This window comes from Coregonus lavaretus (assembly GCF_964263955.1).
Source record: "Coregonus lavaretus genome assembly, chromosome: 31".
NCBI classification, from domain to species: Eukaryota; Metazoa; Chordata; class Actinopteri; order Salmoniformes; family Salmonidae; genus Coregonus; species Coregonus lavaretus.
The window spans coordinates 34,528,144-34,548,441 of NC_140018.1; the positions used below are offsets into that span (position 1 = coordinate 34,528,144).

At 43.3% G+C, this 20,298-nt stretch overlaps 1 protein-coding gene across 1 annotated transcript in view; it reads right to left on the reverse strand.

Moving 5' to 3' along the window:
* Positions 1–298: 298 nt before the first annotated feature.
* Positions 299–20,298, reverse strand: part of LOC311106874 (serine/threonine-protein phosphatase 2A 56 kDa regulatory subunit alpha isoform-like) — a 111,969-nt gene continuing 91,969 nt past the window's right edge. Inside the window, exons 5-13 of the mRNA XM_084149262.1 lie at positions 15,155–15,285; positions 13,787–13,846; positions 13,154–13,262; positions 12,154–12,207; positions 6,513–6,563; positions 6,223–6,342; positions 2,244–2,371; positions 1,882–1,983; positions 299–1,640 (exon numbers count right to left, since the gene is read on the reverse strand). Of these exons, the coding sequence (XP_084005388.1) occupies positions 1,391–1,640; positions 1,882–1,983; positions 2,244–2,371; positions 6,223–6,342; positions 6,513–6,563; positions 12,154–12,207; positions 13,154–13,262; positions 13,787–13,846; positions 15,155–15,285 (1,005 nt within the window). The 3' untranslated portion in view covers positions 299–1,390. The remainder of the gene's footprint in view (positions 1,641–1,881; positions 1,984–2,243; positions 2,372–6,222; positions 6,343–6,512; positions 6,564–12,153; positions 12,208–13,153; positions 13,263–13,786; positions 13,847–15,154; positions 15,286–20,298) is intronic.

Below are 20,298 nucleotides of genomic sequence, written 5' to 3' on the forward strand. Positions count from 1 at the left end.
ATTTGACATTTTCTAAAAATGTTTTCATTTTAAATGTGGAGGGTTGTGTAGATCAGTGAGGAAAAATCCAAAGTTAATATTTTAAAAGTAAACTTTAAGGCAACAATGTGAAACCTGTGCTGGGTTTGAAATCTTTAAGAAACTATATTTCACTTTTGATAAATTGGGTTTTAAATTAGCATACTACAATTCCCCGACATACAAGATTAATTTTAAACTCGGGGCCATCTTGTGACTTAAAATGTTGCTGCAACTCAAGACGAAAGAAAAAGAGAGCCATACCCATGGGGTTTTTGAGTAGAAACATAAGGTAGACTTTATTTTGATGGTGTTCAAAACCTAGATAAGGTCTGTCATTACAAAACAGGTTCCCCACACAGTTGTATGTCACAGAGATTGGAATGGTACACTGACAGAAAGGCATCAGAAAAGACTGGACCTACAATAGACACTCACTTTAAAGCAAACTCCCCCAACCCCCATACACACACTGCATCCAGCCATGTTTAATCTGCAGAAACCAGACAATTTGCCACCACCTGGTTTCAAAAATCAACATCTCTGTCTTTAACAATACTCTGGAAAAAAATATATGGCTCAATTATTTTTTCTACATCTGCTTTTTTAATTAATCGATTCTCTATTTAGACTGGAAAAATATGTTATACGTACGTAAATCTGTGCCCGTTTCATCATTCGTTTCTCTAAACTAAGCTCATTTCAAATACTTACTGTAAATAGGTTTTATGGCTGCAGGTCTTGAATGTGTTATAATAACAGCTATAATGTTAAGCATCATGTATTCAGATAAGTATATCAAACACCCGAAAACACAAGACCTCATGATAATGACATTCACTCAGGTCTCCTTGGTAGGGACTATGAACACATTCCTGTCTCCATGGTCTCCCATGGTCTCCACCCACCCTCTAAAGCTCTCCCCCTGAACCCCTCTTCCCTAAAGTTTGCACCAGTGTTGTCAGCAATGATGAAAGCACATTCAAAAGACAAATCTTACAATAGCCAATTAGCTTCTCTAAGTGCAGCACAATCAGAAACTTTATTTTCAAGTCATTATTTTTATACATTGAATATCACAAATATTTTCTCAGTTAAGAAAGTATATGTGAAAGGATAAGTTTACCAATATACTGTGGCCACACTGTAACATCCCAAAATAGTCTTAAGTTGAAATATACGTTTTCTGCCAAAGGAGAATTGCTGGCATTTGAAGTAGTTTTACTGTATATAGATTGAACATACTGATGAGGTTTAATTATGTATTTTTTTTGCTATTTTGTCAGACCCCTCCTCCCCGTCACCCCCAAGCCCCTCCCTGACAGTTCTCAGACGGCCTTGAAACCGTTAGAGTACAAAATGGAGTCCTGTGTCATTTGGCACTTGTGAGGACCTCAACACTCTCCGTGGTATCCATGGCGACTACAGGGTCTTCATGGTCAGCAGCGACAGCGGTGCTCTTCTCCTGGTTGTCGTGGTGATTGTTGTTGTTGTTGTTGTTGTTTTGGGCAGCGTTCTGGAGCCCGTGGCTGTTGTTCTGCACCAGTGCTGCAGCATCGCTCAGCTTCAACTCATCCAGCTTTTTCCACAGCTCCTCCCTCTCCTGCTCCTTCTTCTTCTCCCTGGACACACGCACATCGCTGTCAGACCTTAGGTACGGAGGGGAACTAAAGGACTGACTGTCCTTGAAAATGGGTAGCTAACAGAGGTAATGTAATCCAATGTATTATGTGTTGTACAAAGCAAACAGGCCAGCGTTGTTTCCCAACTTTATACCTTACTAGTTATTTTACTAGTTTGTTCACACTGTTTGTTTAGACAGAAGAACTAAAAAGAATATAGGTACTGGAAGAGCTCACTCACCGCTGTCTGTCTGATTTGTAAGAGGCTGTCAGCTCATCAAATAGCGTGCTGTTCATTTCCATCAGGGTCTTCAGCACATTGTAGACCAGAGCTACAATCGTCCTGGAAACATACAGGGGATAATGGCATCAGACTTCAACACATCTGGAGATGCTTACCGGCTCACTCAATCCTACAGTAGCAATGCTGAGATTGGATAACTAGAAAAACACAACCTTGTATTACGCCCTAATAAAGCAATACCATTTTGTCATACATAAATCCCCAACCTCTAGTTAAGAGTTCAGTATTAAGCATTGCGTTGCTTGTTACTGCTTTACCCTGAGGGCAATGGGTTGAGAAGCTGAGAGTGGCATACGTACGGGTTCCAGTGTTCTTTGGAGATTCTGTACAGGCTACCAAACATGATTGGCAGAATCTTGTCGATGTTCTCCTCAATGAGGCTCAGGATATACTCATTGTTCCAGAAGTAGAGGGCTCGCTCTGCTACCTGTAGGGATCAAGAGGAAATGAGCTGGGCTGGCAGTCTAACAAATGACAGTAACATGAAGTTCACCATTTTTACATGTGGCCTGACTTTCACTCTTTATGTGCTTGTAGTTGATTCCCCAAATTGTTTTTTAAATATTTTGTTTCGTTTCAGCGAAAATTGGTTGTCACATTTTGTTGAGTCATCACTTGCCATTGACTATAATGGAATATGCAAATATGTCTAAAGCATAGAACACTCAAATACTACACACCAACTCATATACCATACACAAAAAAAATGTATGCACGCATGACTGTAAGTCGCTTTGGATAAAAGCGTCTGCTAAATGGCATATTATTATATACATCAGAATCCCATTCTGAATGATGTCTCTGCACTACATTTTTAAAAAACACTTCCACTGTGTCATAAATCAAATCAAAGTTTATTTGTTGTGTACATAGTTTAGCAGATGTTATAGCGGGTGTAGCGAAATGCTTTTGTTACTAGCTCCTAACAATGCAGTAACATGTCAAACAAGTACACAACAAAATTATAAAAAATAAATAAATACACAAGAAATGTCGGAACGAATCCAATTAACAACCCAAATAGCACTGTAACAGTAATCCAAATGCAATCTATACGTATATACATTCAGTGGCAAGTTTATTAGGTACGCCATCCCGTTCACAAAAATGGTTAGCTCCTACGTGGCTGTGGCTTGCTATATAAAGCAGGCAGACGGGCATCGAGGCATTCAGTGAATGTTCCATTTTATTGTTAGAATAGGCAAAAGAATGATCATCGGTGCCAGGCGTGCCGGTTCCAGTATCTCAGAAACGGCCGGCCTCCTGGGCTTTTCACGCACGACAGTGTCTAGTTTTTACCAAGAATGGTCCAAACACACCGAGACAGTCGTGAAGAGGGCAAGACAAAGCCTATTCCCCCTCAGGAGACTGAAAATATTTGGCATGGGTCCTCAGATCCTCAAAATGTTCTACAGCTGCACCATCGAGAGCATCCTGACTGGTTGCATCACTGCCTGGTATGGCAACTGCTCAGCCTCCGACCGCAAGGCACTACAGAGGGTAGTGCGTACGGCCCAGTACATCACTGGGGCCAAGCTTCCTGCCATCCAGGACCTCTATACCAGGCGGTGTCAGAGGAAGGCCCTAAAAATTATCAAACACTCCAGACAACTTAGTCAGACTGTTCTCTCTGCTATTGCACGGCAAGCAGTACCGGAGCGCCAAGTCTAGGTCCAAAAGGCTTCTTAACAGCTTCTACCCCCAAGCCATAAGACTCCTGAACAGCTAATCAAATGGCTACCCCTATTTGCATTGTCTCCCCCCCTATGCTGCTGCTACTCTCTGTTTATTATCTGTACATAGTCACTTTACCTCTACCTACATGTCCATATTACCTCGACTAACCTGTGCCCCCGCACATTGACTCTGTACCGGTACCCCCTGTATATAGCCTCGCTACTGTTATTTTACTGCTGCTCTTTAATGATTTTTTATTGTTCTTTTTTTATTATCTATTTTTTTACATAACACGTATTTTTCTTAACTGCATTGTTGGTTAAGGGCTTGTAAGTAAGCATTTCACTGTAAGGTCTACACCTGTTGTATTCGGCACATGTGACAAATAACATTTGATTTGAAACAAAAAACATCCAGTCAGCGGCAGTCCTGTGGGCAAAAACTGCTTGTTGATGAGGTCGAAGGAGAATGGAAAGGATCGTGCAAGCTAACAGGCGGGCCACAAACAGGCAAATAACGGCGCAGTACAACAGTGGTGTGCAGAACGGCATCTCGAAACGCACAACTCGTCGGCCCTTGTCACAGATTGGCTATTGCAACAGATGACCACAACAGGTTCCACTCCTATCAGCTAAAAATAAGAAGCGGCTCCAGTGGGCATGCGATCACCAACACTGGACAATTGAGGAGTGGAGAAACATCGCCCGGTCCGATGAATCCCAGTTGCGTCATGCTGATGGCAGAATCAGGATTTCATGGCCCCATCCTGCCTGGTGTCAACGGTACAGGCTGGTGGCGGTGGTGTAATGGTGTGGGGAATGTTTTCCTGGCAGACGTTAGGTCCCTTGATACCAATTGAGCAACATTTCCATGCCCCAAAGAATTCAGGTTGTTCTAGAGGCAAAGGGGGGTCCGACCTGGTACTAATAAACTGGCCACTGAGTGTACACCGGATGAATTTACACAAGATGTACTAAGAATTATATGTATAGCAGTAGATATATTAGAGTGAGCTATTGTATGTCAAGAATCCAGTATATATAAATATGTGGTGTGTATAAACAGTAACTAAAATGCAATGTATAGTAGTAGATATATTCAAATTAGCTATGTTGAGAATACAGTATTTAAATACACAGTAAAAAAAAACATGCCAAAATGGATAGAATTGCAGAAAATTAGCTTCCGGACCAGAGTCTGGAATATAAATATATACAGTGCATTCGGAAAGTATTCAGACCCCTTGACTTTTTTTAAAATTGTGTTACCGCCTTATTCTAAAATCCTCAATTTACACACAATACCCCATAATGACAAAGCGAAAACAGGTTTAGATTTTTCAAATTTATAAAAAAAAAAAAAAACAGATACCTTATTTACATAAGTATTCAGACCCTTTGCTATGAGACTCGAAATTGAGCTCAGGTGCATCCTGTTTCCATTGATCATCTTTGAGATGTTTCTACAACTTGATTGGAGTCCACCTGTGGTAAATTCAATTGACTGGACATGATTTGGAAAGGCACACACCTGTCTATATAAGGTCCCACAGTTGACAGTGCATCTCGGAGCAAAAACCAAGCCATGAGGTCAAAGGAATTGTCCGTAGAGCTCCGAGACAGGATTGTGTCAAGGCACAGATCTGGGGAAGGGTACCAAAAAATACTGCAGCACTGAAGGTCCCCAAGAACACCGTGGCATCCATCATTCTTAAATGGAAAAAGTTTGGAACCACCAAGACTCTTCCTAGAGCTGGCCGCCCGGCCAAGCTGAGAAATCGGGGGAGAAGGGCTTTGGTCAGGCAGGTGCCCAAGAACCCGATGGTCACTCTGACAGAGCTCCAGAGTTCCTCTGTGGAGATGGGAGAACCTTCCAGAAGGACAATCATCTCTGCAGAACTCCACCAACCAGGCCTTTATGGTAGAGTGGCCAGACGGAAGCCACTCCTCAGTAAAAGGCACATGACAGCCCGCTTGGAGTTTGCCAAAAGGAACCTAAAGGACTCTCAAACCATGAGAAACAAGATTCTCTGGTCTGATGAAACCAAGATTGAACTCTTTGGCCTGAATGCCAAGCGTCACATCTGGAGGAAACCTGGCACCATCCCTACGGTGAAGCAGGGTGGTGGCAGCATCATGCTGTGGGGATGTTTTTCAGCTGCAGGGACTGGGAGACTAGTCATGATCGAGGGAAAGATGAACGGAGCAAAGTACAGAGAGATCCTTGATGAAAACCTGCTCCAGAGCGCGCAGGACCTCAGACTGGGGCGAAGGTTCACCTTCCAACAGGACAACGACCCTAAGCACACAGACAACGCAGGAGTGGCTTCGGGACAAGTCTCTTAATGTCCTTGAGTGGCCCAGCCAGAGTCCGGACTTGAACCCGATCTAACATCTCTGGAGACCAGAAAATAGCTGTGCAACCTGACAGAGCTTGAGAGGATCTGCAGAGAAGAATGGGAGAAATTCCCAAATACAGGTATGCCAAGCTTGTAGCGTCATACCCAAGAAGACTTGAGGCTGGAGATGCACTTTTTTTTAGGCCCTTTGCGAACTTCCTTTCCACTAGGAGCTAAAGGTAAGTTGGAAGTCAAGACTGTACCTGGAAGTGGGCGTTGGCCACACATCTGGAGATCTGCTTGAAAAGGGGCTCTTCAATCTTCTTGAACTGGGTGGGCTCAATGACATCCAGGATCTCCTCGATTTCCCCCAGGTACATCACCTAGGGCAGGTGGGAAACAACAAGACACGTATGAGGAAATCAGATGTTCAAGAGATGCCGGTACACTGTTTAGAACCATAAGGTAGTCAAGGTACAGCATCCGCTCCAGTGTGCGGTGTCATCTAGCAGTCATAACAGAGAAAGAGACTGAGACAGCCAGACATACATACCTCCTTCTGGCTACAGGTTTTGGGCCAAAACTTCAACAGCCCCTGAATCACCTGAGGATTGAACAGATTACATTTAGATCCAAGGAAGAGCCTTTAGTTTTTTCTGTCTGTCTTTAGTCAACAACCCAACAGTACTGTGCATAGGACGATAGCGCTGCAGTATTTTACATGCTATTTACCTAGGTACAATATGAGCTATTCATGATTTTGGACTAAATTGTTTGAGGAAGCTAGCATTGTTTGTCCCCTATATGACACTGGCGCACACACATTCCTAGCACACAACATTCCTACAGCTTCACAGGAGAGCTGACATCCACAACCCATACGGAAAAGTAATATATGGCAGTGATCATATATTTAATACCCATATACACTTCATGACCAAAAGTATGTGGACACCTGCTCAAAATCATGGGCATTAATATGGAGTTGGTCCCCCCTTTGCTGCTATAACAGCCTCCATTCTTCTGGGAAGGCTTTCCACTAGATGTTTTAAATAGAAGTCAATGTATTAGCTAGTATGACTATTTTAAATGCAGAGGATATTATGTTACTGTACTTACAGTACTTTCTAGTCTTTTATAGCATCTGACTGAATTATTCATCTTTTGCAGATGGAAATTCACCCAGGCTTGAACGTTTCAGTCCCAAAGAACGTCTGGCGGGCGGCCATGCAACCAGGCCAACAGTTCCACTGTGATGGCAAGAGCGCCGTGGGGTGCTCTTACCATCAAAAAGCAACCTGAGAGGTATGTACAGAGATTGTCTAGACCGTAGAATTAGAATTACTAGAATGGGCATAGGCCCTTAGATCAGGGAGGAGCTTTCTCAGGCTCAATCACATTGGGTACTTTTTTTGGTGTCTCCCTCTCAGAATGCACATATAAAGGATAACAGGCGTTGTGTTGGAGATACATCGCCTGTGAAAAGAGGCTACTTGCTGTTCACCCAAACCAACACTTTCGGATGAGAATGTCCATTCTACTCATTCCAATTCTATGCGACAATGGCTGTGGTACAGTATGTATATGTATGTATTATTTGTAGCGTTGTACAGATAAAACAGAGTCATTATCTCCAGACCTAACTCAAATGTAAATATCTGGCTGTGTCTAGGGCTGTGGCGGTCACGAAATTTAGTCAGCCGGTGATTGTCAAGCAAACTGTCGGTCTCACGGTAATTGACCGTTAATTAACATAAACACATTTAGCATCTCCTGGCTTCCACACATAGCCTACAAGCCACTGATGCAGACCTTTGGAACATCTACGTTATAAAAAGTCTAATAAATCCATGTAATATAGCCTACACCTTCACAATAAATCCATTATTTATTTTAGACAGGTCTAAAGAAGCATGATATGAAGAAAATGTAGTCTATTTCAGAAGAAAAGAATAGCATACTCTGAGTTGTCCTTATGTTATGTCCTGATGTTGTGGCTATGCCAAATGGCTGTGGGCTACACTAGTTCATTTTGCAGACAAGATTTTCTTAGAATCCCGAGGCATTATTTTATATTATTTTATAGTATGAAGAATACAATTGAACAAAGCTGAATAAAATATAAATATTTTCTCCAAAGGATTTGAGGGAGTGCGCACATGAGGCTATTCTGTGTTGAGCGGTTAACAAAGAAATAGGTCCCTCATATATGCTTAATTTAGAGTTATTTATGTAACTTTAGTTGTTCTACAAACGTTGGGCTATATGTTTAGAATTTTAATACATTGTAAGGCTGCATGATGAGACTAATGATGATCTGAAAAAAATTACTTGAAAGGCATGAAATCTGCTTAGTTTTTTGCACAGGCTGTACACAATTCATTCACAATTTGACAAGCACTTGATAATGCCTTGAATTTCATGGCGGAATCCCGTTTGTGGTCGTAATGCACCCTAAAAGAATCCATGCCTTTTGCGGCCCGCAGTGCTGCGTTGTGCCCTGCGCAATCCGAAGCACCTCACTCACATGGCTCTCCATCACGTCATCGGGTCTTTCTCACAGGCTACAAGTGAAGACAAGACACATCGGGGATGCAACTGCGCACATCCTTATCCAATTCCGAGGTGCATATGGAAGATATTGGAAGAACTGTCCACATTTACTTTTCATCAGCCAACAAGATGAGTAGGCCTAATGAACAGCAAAAGCACTAGCCTTTCAATCTACTACCCCCCATAGTACAAAATTAGACCTATTCTATGCAATAAATAAATATTCCAAACATAGTCTGGGACAGTGGTGGGGTGCAATAGAACCCAAATTAATACAACCAATAGCATAAAAAAATTGTTTTATGCAATGTGGCTGACACAACAGATCAGAACGTTTATAAACTATTAGGCTATTTCTTCACATTATAAGCGCAGCAATGCGCACATGGCAGTAGGCTATAAGCGCAAATGTTCCATTAGCGGGAAAACACCATTATCAAAAGTGACCGCAAATGCAATTATGCATGTAATGATTTTATTATAAAGGTGTATTTTTATGGTAAATTATCTTCCCCAAACTTGAAACGCACTGCTTATGTATGCCAGTTAGCCTCTAAACCCCTTGTAAAGCGGATTAATGTGCTTAAATTAAGAAGTTATTTGGCCACTTTAGTTGTGATACAAACCTTATCAAAACATATAGGCCTACTGTATGAAAAAAAAATGTATGCACTCACTAACGGTAAGTCGCTCTGGATAAGAGCGTCTGCTAAAATGACTAAAATGTTAAATGTACGGGCTAGGCTACATGAGGTGTGCGACTATGATTAGAAAAAGTTGCAAAACAAAAGGCAGTTTCTTATGTTGGGCATCATTCACAAGTGATAATATATCATTCACAAGTGATAGGCTAATATTGTCACCCATCAGACTATTCTTGATTTAATATTGTCTTTACATATACTAGATAATATATGTGTGACATTTGTTTTGTTTAGAATGGACCATTATTATGCACCTGTTTCGAAACAGGGGCAGGGGGAAAAAATACATGTCATCTATGCACTTAAAATAGCGAATGGAGGAAACTTTTCCTGTGGTTCATTTTCATGCCAGCCAGGTAGGCTATACTCCTGTTGTAAAGATAAACAATGTGCTTAATAAACTCAGCAAGAAAAGTCCTCTCACTGTCAACTGCGTTTTCAGCAAACTTAACGTGTAAATATTTGTATGAACATAACAAGATTTAACAACTGAGACATAAACTGAACAAGTTCCACAGACATGTGACTAACAGTAAAGTAGCATTCAGTATCTGGTGTGGCCACCAGCTGTATTAAGTACTGCAGGGCACCTGCAAGTTCCCTGACATTTCTGGGGGGAATTGCCCTAGCCCTCACCCTCCGATCCAACAGGTCCCAGACGTGCTCAATGGGATTGAGATCCGGGCTCTTCGCTGGCCATGGCAGAACACTGACATTCCTGTCTTGCAGGAAATCACGCACAGAACGAGCAGTATGGCTGGTGGCATTGTCATGTTGGATGGTCATGTCAGGATGAGCCAGCAGGAAGGGTACCACATGAGGGAGGAGGATGTCTTCCCTGTAACGCACAGCGTTGAGATTACCTACAATGACAACAAGCTCAGTCCGATGATGCTGTGACACTCCGCCCCAGACCATGACGGACCCTCCACCTCCAAATCGATCCCGCTCCAGAGTACAGGCCCCTTCGACGATAAACGCGAATCACCCCTGGTGAGACAAAACCGCGACTCGTCAGTGAAGAGCACTTTTTGCTAGTCCTGTCTGGTCCAGCTACGGTGGGTTTGTGCCCATAGGCGACATTGTTGCCGGTGCGGTCTGGTGAGGACCTGCCTTACAACAGGCCTACAAGCCCTCAGTCCAGCCTCTCTAAGCCTATTGCGGACAGTCTGAGCACTGATGGAGGGATTGTGCGTTCCTGGTGTAACTCGGGCAGTTGTTGTTGCCATCCTGTACCTGTCCCGCAGGTGTGATGTTCAGATGTACCGATCCTGTGCAGGTGTTGTTACACGTGGTCTGCCAATGCGAGGACGATCAGCTGTCCGTCCTGTCTCCCTGTAGCGCTGTTTTAGGCGTCTCACAGTACGGCAATTTATTGCCCTGGCCACATCTGCAGTCGTCATGCCTCCTTGCAGCATGCCTAAGGCACGTTCACGCAAATGAGCAGGGACCCAGGCCATCTTTCTTTTGGTGTTTTTCAGAGTCAGTTCATTAATTGTTTATGGTTCATTGAACAAGGATGGGAAACAGTGTTTAAAACCTTTACAATGAAGATCTGTGAAGTTATTTGGATTTTTATTAATTATCTTTGAAAGACAGGGTCCTGAAAAAGGGACATTTCTTTTTTTGCTGAGTTTATTAGGAAAGTTGAGAAATAAATATAGTAGGCCTAGCCTATAGAAAGCTGATGGGATCCTCCTCTTTTAAATAGAGGCCATCACTCTGTTTTCTTACACAATTGCATAGCCTACAGAAATGTTGCGCAACATGAGCTCATGGGCTCTCATGAAGTGTTTGATTAGATTTTCGATTAGATTTGCATTGACGTCAGAGTGATTAGAGGGACAATAGAGTGCTGAGTACCAGGTAGTTAGCAAGTTTGGTAGGCTACTAATGACCATCAGCAGCATCAGAGCTTGGAGAAGCCTAATTACCGTGACTAAATGGTCACGTGGAATTTGACTGTCTTCATGACTGGTGACCGCCGGTGTGGCGGTAATACGGTCACCGCAACAGCCCTAGCTGTGACAATTCTAGAAGGCAAAGCTAAAAGGGGAGAAGATGGGGAGAAAAAAGACTGATTGGATCCTGAAAAAGTGACCGCAATAACTGGTGAGTAGCTTTTTGTTCATCAATTGCAAATGAGCATTTCACAATATTGTCATATTTTAAAAATAATATGACTTATGACTCATGGCATGCTAACTTCAATAATCTCTTTGGGCTGCAATTTCTGAGGCTGGTAACTCTAATGAACTTATCCTCTGCAGCAGAGGTAACTCTGGGTCTTCCTTTCTTGTGGCGGTCCTCATGAGAGCCAGTTTCATCATAGCGCTTGATGATCTTTGCGACTGCACTTGAAGAAACTTTCAAAGTTCTTGAAATGTTCCGGATTGACTGACCTTCATGCCTTAAAGTAATGATGGACTGTCGTTTCTCTTTGCTTATTTGAGCTGTTCTTGCCATAATATGGACTTGGTCTTTTACCAAATAGGGCTATCTTCTGTATACCAACCCTACCTTGTCACAACACTTGGCTCAAACGCATTAAGAAGGAAAGAAATTCCACAAATTAGCTTTTAACAAGACACACCTATTAATTGAAATACATTCCAGGTGACTACCTCATGAAGCCAAGAGTGTGCAAAGCTGTCATCAAGGCAAAGGGTGGCTACTTTGAAGAATCTCAAATATAAAATATATTTGTTTAACACTTTTTTGGTTAATACATGATTCCATGTGTTATTTCATAGTTTATGTCTTCACTATTATTCTACAATGTAGAAAATAGTAAAAATAAAGAAAAACCCTTGAATGAGTAGGTGTTCTAAACCTTTTGACCGGTAGTGTATCTATAGCCATATATTACTTTTCCGTATGGGAACGTAGTGTCCCCATAGTAGAATGTAAGGAAAGTTAGTTAGTTAGTTAGAGTACCGGTTCGGTGAGGGTGGGGTCCTTCTCCAGGAACTGGACAACACAGTAGGCCAGCTGAAAGGACAAAGAACAGGCAAGTGAGCTTACGTACTTATTGTTAACAGAAACATTCCAATGTGGTGTGTACTATCCACCGAGTGTACAAAACATTAGGAACACCTTCCTAATATTGAGTTGCACCCCTTTTTTCACTCAGAACAGCCTCAATTCGTCAGGGCATGGACTCTACAAGGTGTCAAGCGGTCCACATGGATGCTGGCTCATGTTGACTCCAATGTTTCACACAGTCAAGTTGGCTGGATGTCCTTTGGGTGGTTGACCATTCTTGATACACATCGGAAACTGTTGAGAGTGAAAAACCCAGCAGCAATGCAGTTCTTGACACACTCAAACCGGTGCGCCTGGTACCTTCTACCATACCCCATTCAAAAGCACTTAAAAATGTTGTCTTGCCCATTCACCCTCTGAATAGCACACATACACATATGTCTCAATTGTCCCAAGGCTTAAAAATCCTTCTTTAACCGGTCTGGTCCCCTTCATCTACACTGATTTAAGTGGATTTAACAGGTGACATCAATAAGGGATCATAGCTTTCACCTGGTCAGTCTATGTCATGGAAAGAGCAGGTGTTCCTAATGTTTTGTACACTTTCAAGTGTATAATACGGCCACTAGATGGCACTGTTGTCCAAGGCTCTTTTTTTTTTAGCACTTTTTATTTTAGCTCATGAGAGTTATGCTTACACAGGCTTCTACATCATCTACTGTTCACAAAGACTGACTTGACAGAACAACCGGGTAGCTAAGCTAATTACCACATCATACTATTGTATAACACTTTACCTATATTTCACTTTAAAACCCACATTATGCCAGTTATATTTTTCAGATTTAGATAGGTGCTAAAAATAGAAGAATGGTTGTCTTCTGAGAGAGAGTAGTTAAAGCAAACTCTTAAAATGGGTTATTTAATGATCTTGTATTAGGCGTTTGGTTACCTGTGCGTGGAACAGGGCCAGTCCTTTGGCGGTGTGCATGGGGATGAGCACCTTCATCAGGAACTGCTTGTGTTCCGCCTTCAACGGCAGTGCAAAGCCATTGATGATGCTGCGGATATACAAAAACAACGCTCCAATCAATCATCGCCTTGAGAGGCAAACATTAGCAAACACACATGCATGAGAGACAGTACACACACACACACACACACGATACGGAGGGCAGGGTGGGTGGTCTGAGAGGCAGAGAGAGATGAGTATTCATAGCTAGAACCAGGGAGACATTTCACTGTTGAACAAAATAACGCATAATATTTTTTAAACAGGAAGCGCCCCCAGCTGCGACTGAGATTCCCAGAATTCTGTGGTTTTAAAGTGTTAACAGCAGAGCGGCCTGTAGAAACACTAAAGGGAACTTCTAGTGTACCGATATGAGAATATTAGCTCAAATGGAGATATTATGGCATATGAGTGTACATGCTTTCAGGTCCTAGTTCCACCTAATAAAATGTAATGTGCTTGCTGTGCTGCTGCAGTTTTGTGCAACATGCAGCTAGAGTCAAAGATCCTTGATATATGTTGATGCTGTCGATGCATGCTTGAAATCACACCACAAAAAAACTCTGGACTCACCTCCCCAGTATCTCCAGGAGCTCGGCCACTCCATTGAAGTGATCGGTCTCGTAGATGAACCTACCAGAATCAGACAACACAAACACACACCATCATCAAACTTCAAATTACTACACAGCAACTAGCGGAGCATATGGCTCTGATTGGACACAATGGAGCAGAGAGAGTAAGACAGTGCATTAGGAAGGCTAAAATAGATGCTAACATTGATGCTCACTGAGTCGAATCACAACGTGTAAAAGATGTAAAATGTGCTCAGCCTCTGTAGCGCTCCTAACCCAACTAACCCCCCCCACCTCATTTGCAGAAAGCAGAGCAGTAGACCCAACAGCCCGAACAGAGCTCACCCCCCCTAAACAATTATTTTTTTGGGTGACCCATTTTGGGCTGTCTGGAAGCCATTGGCACTGCCCTGCCAGTCAGACCGTGCAGAGGGCATGGAGGCTCGAATGGAGCACTTGAATGCCCTCCGATGGCATTTTTAATCCCGGCGGCAGATGGTCAATGTCGAGCGGGCCCCTCCCAAAATCAACAATGAGTAAAGCGTTTCTCTGTAACCAGAGCAACAGGAATCTCTGCTGTGCTTCTGTGTCACATGATTCTTTTCTTTTTTTAATATACTTGAGTAATGCGAATGGAGGTACTGTTTTGCTAGTGGTCGTGACTTGAGATGAGACATTATGTTTGGGGTTAGGAGTGGAGCCCGAAGGATTGAGAAAAGCTCAACATTATTGCAATCCAAAATAATGACTCTACTGTCATCATAGTACTGCATCTAGAAAGTCTAAAACTATCCTTTATGAGAGTCCCGTTTTACTTTTGACCCTATGACCAAAGGACATTTTCTGTGCACTGACACCAGATGTGCTGTGGGGTCTGACGTAGTCTATCTACCAGATGTCCCCAAGCCGCTGCTGCTGTTTCTGTCTGAAAGAGCATGGCTGGGAAAGCCTGCCAAGGAAACACTCACAGCAGCACAGTTCCCCTTCTCAGCCAGGGCATTGACAGAAAGAAGAGGGGAAGCTAAATGACAGGTGTGGGATTTCAGAGACATACGGGTGGTTGCGGTGTGAGAAGAGGAGGTCGTCAGTGCTCACATTGTAAAAAGAGCCAACTGGAGAAAAACACAAGGGTCGTATTCATTAGGCAACAAGCGTGGACTACCTGAACTCGTCCAATGATAAATGCTAATTTCTATTCCGTTGCGAAACGTTTTGCTACGGTAGGCCCTAATGAATACGGCCATGGACCTTGTATGGGCCGAGCTGCGGGGGGTTTAAACCCAGTTTGACGGATCCCTGTGTGGGTCTCTGAAGGAGGCCCTGCTGTTTGTTTCTGTGAACGAGGGGCACTTCACTATTCACTCACCGCAAGAAGATGTTGTTGATCTGCTTCCTGATGAAAGCCCGCAACCCCAGGAACTTCCCGTAGATCCGATGCAGGACAGTCTTCAGGAAGTCCCTCTCCCGGGGGTCCTCGCTGTCAAACAGTTCCAGGAGCTGCCATGGACAAAGAGGAGACAGAGAGAGAATGGAAGAGAGAGAGGGACAGAGAAAGAGGACACCAAGTTATATCCTAGCTTCCCAGTGTCATTCCCAAAGCATTCCAAAAGCTAGAATATAAAGTTTTGTTTCTGACTGGGCTCTGTCTCTCTCCATGGTGACAGTGGAGTTCCGCTTAGATTTTATTTCCAGACGCTGTGCAAAGAGCCCGTGAAGCAAAGCAATACCCAGGCCCTCTGTTACCAAACTTGTCAACAGAAACAAATAGAAGCCTAAACATACAGAGGTCCCATTCACACCTACAGAGGGTGGTATAAAAAGAAAATAAACAATTTAAAAGACAGTTTCAACTAAAGCTTACAACCGCTATCACCAAACGCAACACATATAATCCACTATATGCCTGCTGGTAGTCATCTAGGCAAAGAGTGGACATAATCAAATCATATCTTATTGCAGCTATCGCATGCACATGTAGGCACCGTATTGTATATAGATACAAACCCCTGGCATAGAATAAGGCTATTTCCATCCTTCTGTATGATGAGTCATTAGTACTGTAACGTTACTCTTTAAAGGAGCGGAACGGTTTAGAAATATGCCACTGAGCCCAGAGGAATAGCCTAGCTAGCTCTGATCTCGGGCGGGTCCTAAAATGTGGGCTTCGTCTGTCTATGGGGTTGCCAGCACCACAATGACAGGGTCGCCATTCCAGCAGAGCAGTGCCACAATTACAGTCCTGCCTTACTCCCCCAGCCTGACACCAAACGCAGCAACCTCCCCTGTTGCAGACACAAAGATGCAACTAGGCTTCATCCCAATACTCTTCATGGTTTCCTTTGCAATGTACTTACTGTAAACCCTGCACTGATTCGACAGGACTGTTGGCCTACAAGCAACACGGAATCATGTTTCTGCTGTTTTCATGCCATGATGCTTAGTCTAACTCCATCAAGTCTGTTTAAATCAGTGAGCACAAGGAAATAGGCCATAGGAAAGGATGCTGCTGCTTGGTATTATTGGAATGTGGCCCCTACCAGACTATGATTCAGCCATGCAGGAGGCCAGGGGCCATGGTCAATATTCAATCACCATCAGTGATAATCAAGACCCGACCAGTGGGATTTCACCCAGAGGCTAATGCAGTTTGTCCTGAACTTGACCTTTGCTATGTCTGTTACGTTACAGCAGCACTAGGAGCTGAGCGGACGGTGTTCATCCGAGCATATGTTCTGTTCTGCAAGGTCACCCAAGAAGAGCCCCATGTCTCTACCACAAAGCGCACAGAGGGACACTGTACTGTGAGACATTACAGATAATGAGTAGAACAGAGTACAATACAGAACGATCCTATCCAAGGTTGTGTTCAGTAGTGCACACCGTAGCAAAATGTTTTGCAACAAAAATTATATGTTGTCACTAGACAGGTAGGTACTAAGTACCTCCCTGTTCCAATATCTTTTCTCCCTTACAGAACATGACCCAGCTGTCTTTTTTTTATTTTGGTGTGGGGGGGAGGAGTAGATCAGCTTTAATATTGCAGATAGATTGTAACTTCCACCAATGTAATTGTCTGCATCACTTCCAATCCCCCATGTTTTTTTCTCTCGCAAATATATATATACACACACACCCAGCTGTCTTAAATGCCTTCTTCCATGTCCTCTGCCTCTGCCAATGTCTACGTACCAGCTAGCACAGCGGTTTCTCTTAATTGCCTTTGGCCCCGTGTTCAAACACAGTACGGCTGCTTTGAAATAAGTCAATCAGTGCACATAAAGTCACTCTCACATTACAGCCTGTGTTCCAACCAACCTCCAGCAAGGTCGATTCTCTCTGCAAAAGTGTAGTTACTTATGGTTCAACTGAAATGACCAGGCTTTTTTTCCCCCGAACAAGCCATTAGGTTTCTAAAACCTACACTGAAAGTATAGTTATTTTCTCTGCAGGTCTAAGGCTACCTTCAGCCGCAGATAAACGCAGCAACGCGAAGAGCTACGTTCTGCTAAATGTAATAGAAAGCAGCGTTGAGCTCAGTTTGAACACCTCTTATGATATCGATCGGGAAGCAGAACAACAGGTCTCTATTTTTTTTAAAAAGCCCAGACACCCACTGAGACTGGGTTTGAAGGAGAATGGTGCATAAACAAAATGACTGATCCTCATCCAGTCTGTTTATGTGCAGCAGCAATCTCTGAGAGAAGCTTAGAGAATGGTCTCGAATGAGCTTGACACTGCGTGACAGAAAAGTTATCGCACCCCCGGCTGTGTGTGTGTGTGTGAGTGTGCTGTGTGTACACACTATGCACATGCATTTGAGAGAGCTGTAGACAGACTTGTATTATGGGTGTGTTATAATGCATGTACAGTCTACACTGTAGCTAGCTGTGTGCAGTACGTTGATTGAGAAGGCCGAGAGAGGGAGGGAGGGAGGAAGTGGGTCTGGAGCAGCTACATAAACAAGCGGGGTGTATCCACGGGGATGTCTTGACCTCTAGCGCATCCTCTCGCTTCCTATCTGCCCCGGCTGAGCCTCAGTCTGTGCTCCAAGGTGAAAACAGCCCCCCTGGCATGCCTGCCTGCAGCTCGCTTTCCTTTCGCTGCTTGCCAATGATGTGACGGCACGGTTTAATAATAACCTCCCTGCATGGTAAACGGTTCAATCAGAGGCACTGCCTGTGTCCCAAATGGCACAGAACGGGGGAGAACAGAGGGAACGTATGGCGGTCGAGAGACCACTGTCACTAAGTGTTTTATGTTTTGACAACACATAGGGCCGCCCTAAGAGGTTCACAGCATACATCTAATGATAGGGATTAGACTCACGCAAATAGCCTCTTTCTACCGTCAGTAGCCTAACCTGTGTTATATACAGGAAGAAAATTCAATACTGGTTAACAATACTTAAGAGTACAAAATTGCATGTGTGCGCACACACCCACACCCGAGACAGTGTAAAAATAGAAAGTATAGAAAGTAAAAAATGAGAAAGGGAACAGAGAAAGAGAATGCTACTGTAGGCCTACTTTGAATGCATGACTCATAATAGGTTTCAGCGATGCATCTTTTAAAGTGACTAAACAGCAAATGGCCTGTTCAGGTTCAGGATACGGCCGGGGCCGGTGAGAATAACTCCTCACTAACACCTGTCAGTCAGCCTGTCAGTCAGTCACACCAGTCAGTCAGCTAGCAAGTCAGTCAGCTATCCAGTAAGTCACAATAGTCAGTCAAACAATCAGCCAGCCAGTCAGTCAGTAAGAACAGAATGTGCCGAGTGATTCCCCTGCCATGTTGTTTGTCCCAGCAGGCCCGCTCTCCCAGTCCCCCTGCCCTGACAAGCACAGCGCTGACAGTGAAGACATGGGCATTCTGATCATACCACAGCAGCAGTCATTAAAGAGCGACTGCCTCTAAAAACAACTAGTCCCTTTGAAAACGGCCTGTGTGGCATCGAGTCAGAAACATTTATTCTAGTGTCAAAATGTACTACGAAGTGTAAATAGGATCATTTAAGATATAAAATCAGTCTCATCTAAAGCAAATTTTGGAATTACAATTATGTCAACAAATCATGCTCTCTTTCGCCAAGCTCCATGTGCAAATCACCCCTCTGCTCACTTCGCTTCCCTTCATTGAATGGGGCTCTGTTGTTTCCTTTGTTTCTTGTTGTTTCTTTTACGCCTGCTACGTTATGTTCAATCGCCCCCAACACGTTCAAAGGATCAGGGCCGTTTGAGACCGAAAAGCCCTATACGGATTGACCAACTATGGTTTGCATGCCCTGCCGAAGGACGCTATCATGCGGAATAGGTGGTTGGAGTTCGTTGGTCCCCAGTGGTGGTGATTATACCAGTAGCTAAATCATAGACTGCTGGTTATGTATATTTTGATCATCATTATCACTATCATCGCTAGCATAGCTGATGTTAGCTAGCTAACTACCCAAGCAACGTTAGCTAACAAGCTATCTAACTAACCTAACTCGCTAGCTACCTAGCTCGCTAGCTGCCTAACGTTAGCCTACCTCAATACAACTCAGATTTGTCTTGGAACACAATAACTTCAAAGCGAAGGCAAATAATTAGTAGGAAAACCTTTTGTCATGATTGTGATGTCGCCAGACTGACTTTAGATGCAGTATAACTTTAGCCAGCTAACTAAGATTGAGGGGACCACCATATTTTAGCCAGCTAACATTAGCATTGCTAGCTATTTTTGACAAACTTTTGCTAGTAACAGTAATGACAACATTGGCATCTCTCTAAAGTAAATTTGATGACATAATACGGCAAAGTTGTTTCCTACTAATTATTTGGCTACTTTAGCAATGTCATCGTATTTCCATGCCACTAAGTTAGTGTAATTTAGACGAAACCGTCACAGCCTCTGAGGGGCACAAATAAATATTGGATGCAGCTATGGTGGTACTAGCTCACTCATGTCTGACTACAACAGTGTACTAACTAGCAGCAACAAACTCAAACCAACCCAGGGACATAACAAAACATGTCACAGTTGGTTGCATAGTGTAACAGTGTCACCGGCCTGACTCTTATCCAATCTGGAGCTAGTCAGTCTAAATCTGTAAAGCATAGAATTAGCTTCCAAACGAGATTACGTTATTTCTCAAGCTATGTTTATAATTGTGCCCTGATGATATGGACAGCTTTATCAACAATGACAGATAATGTGTGCTATGTGAAAAGTTGTATTAAAAAATACCCGTCTTGATAAACTAGTAGGCTAATTCCCCAGCCAAGCAGATACAAACAGTAGAGACATTTTGGTTGTGAAGTGCATTAGCAAAAAGCTTTGTCTTTTCTTTAGAACAAAATGCAATTTACCGTTTGGCTGTCTATTATATCACCCTGTCACCGGCCCTTCCAGTCAACACCACCGAACATGCAGCATAGAGAAGACCAGCAAGGGGGCCCTCATCAGCATCATGTAGAAATGCCCTCGCTGTGAGCATTCCTATGAATGGAACAGTCACCCTTACGTTGGCAAGTA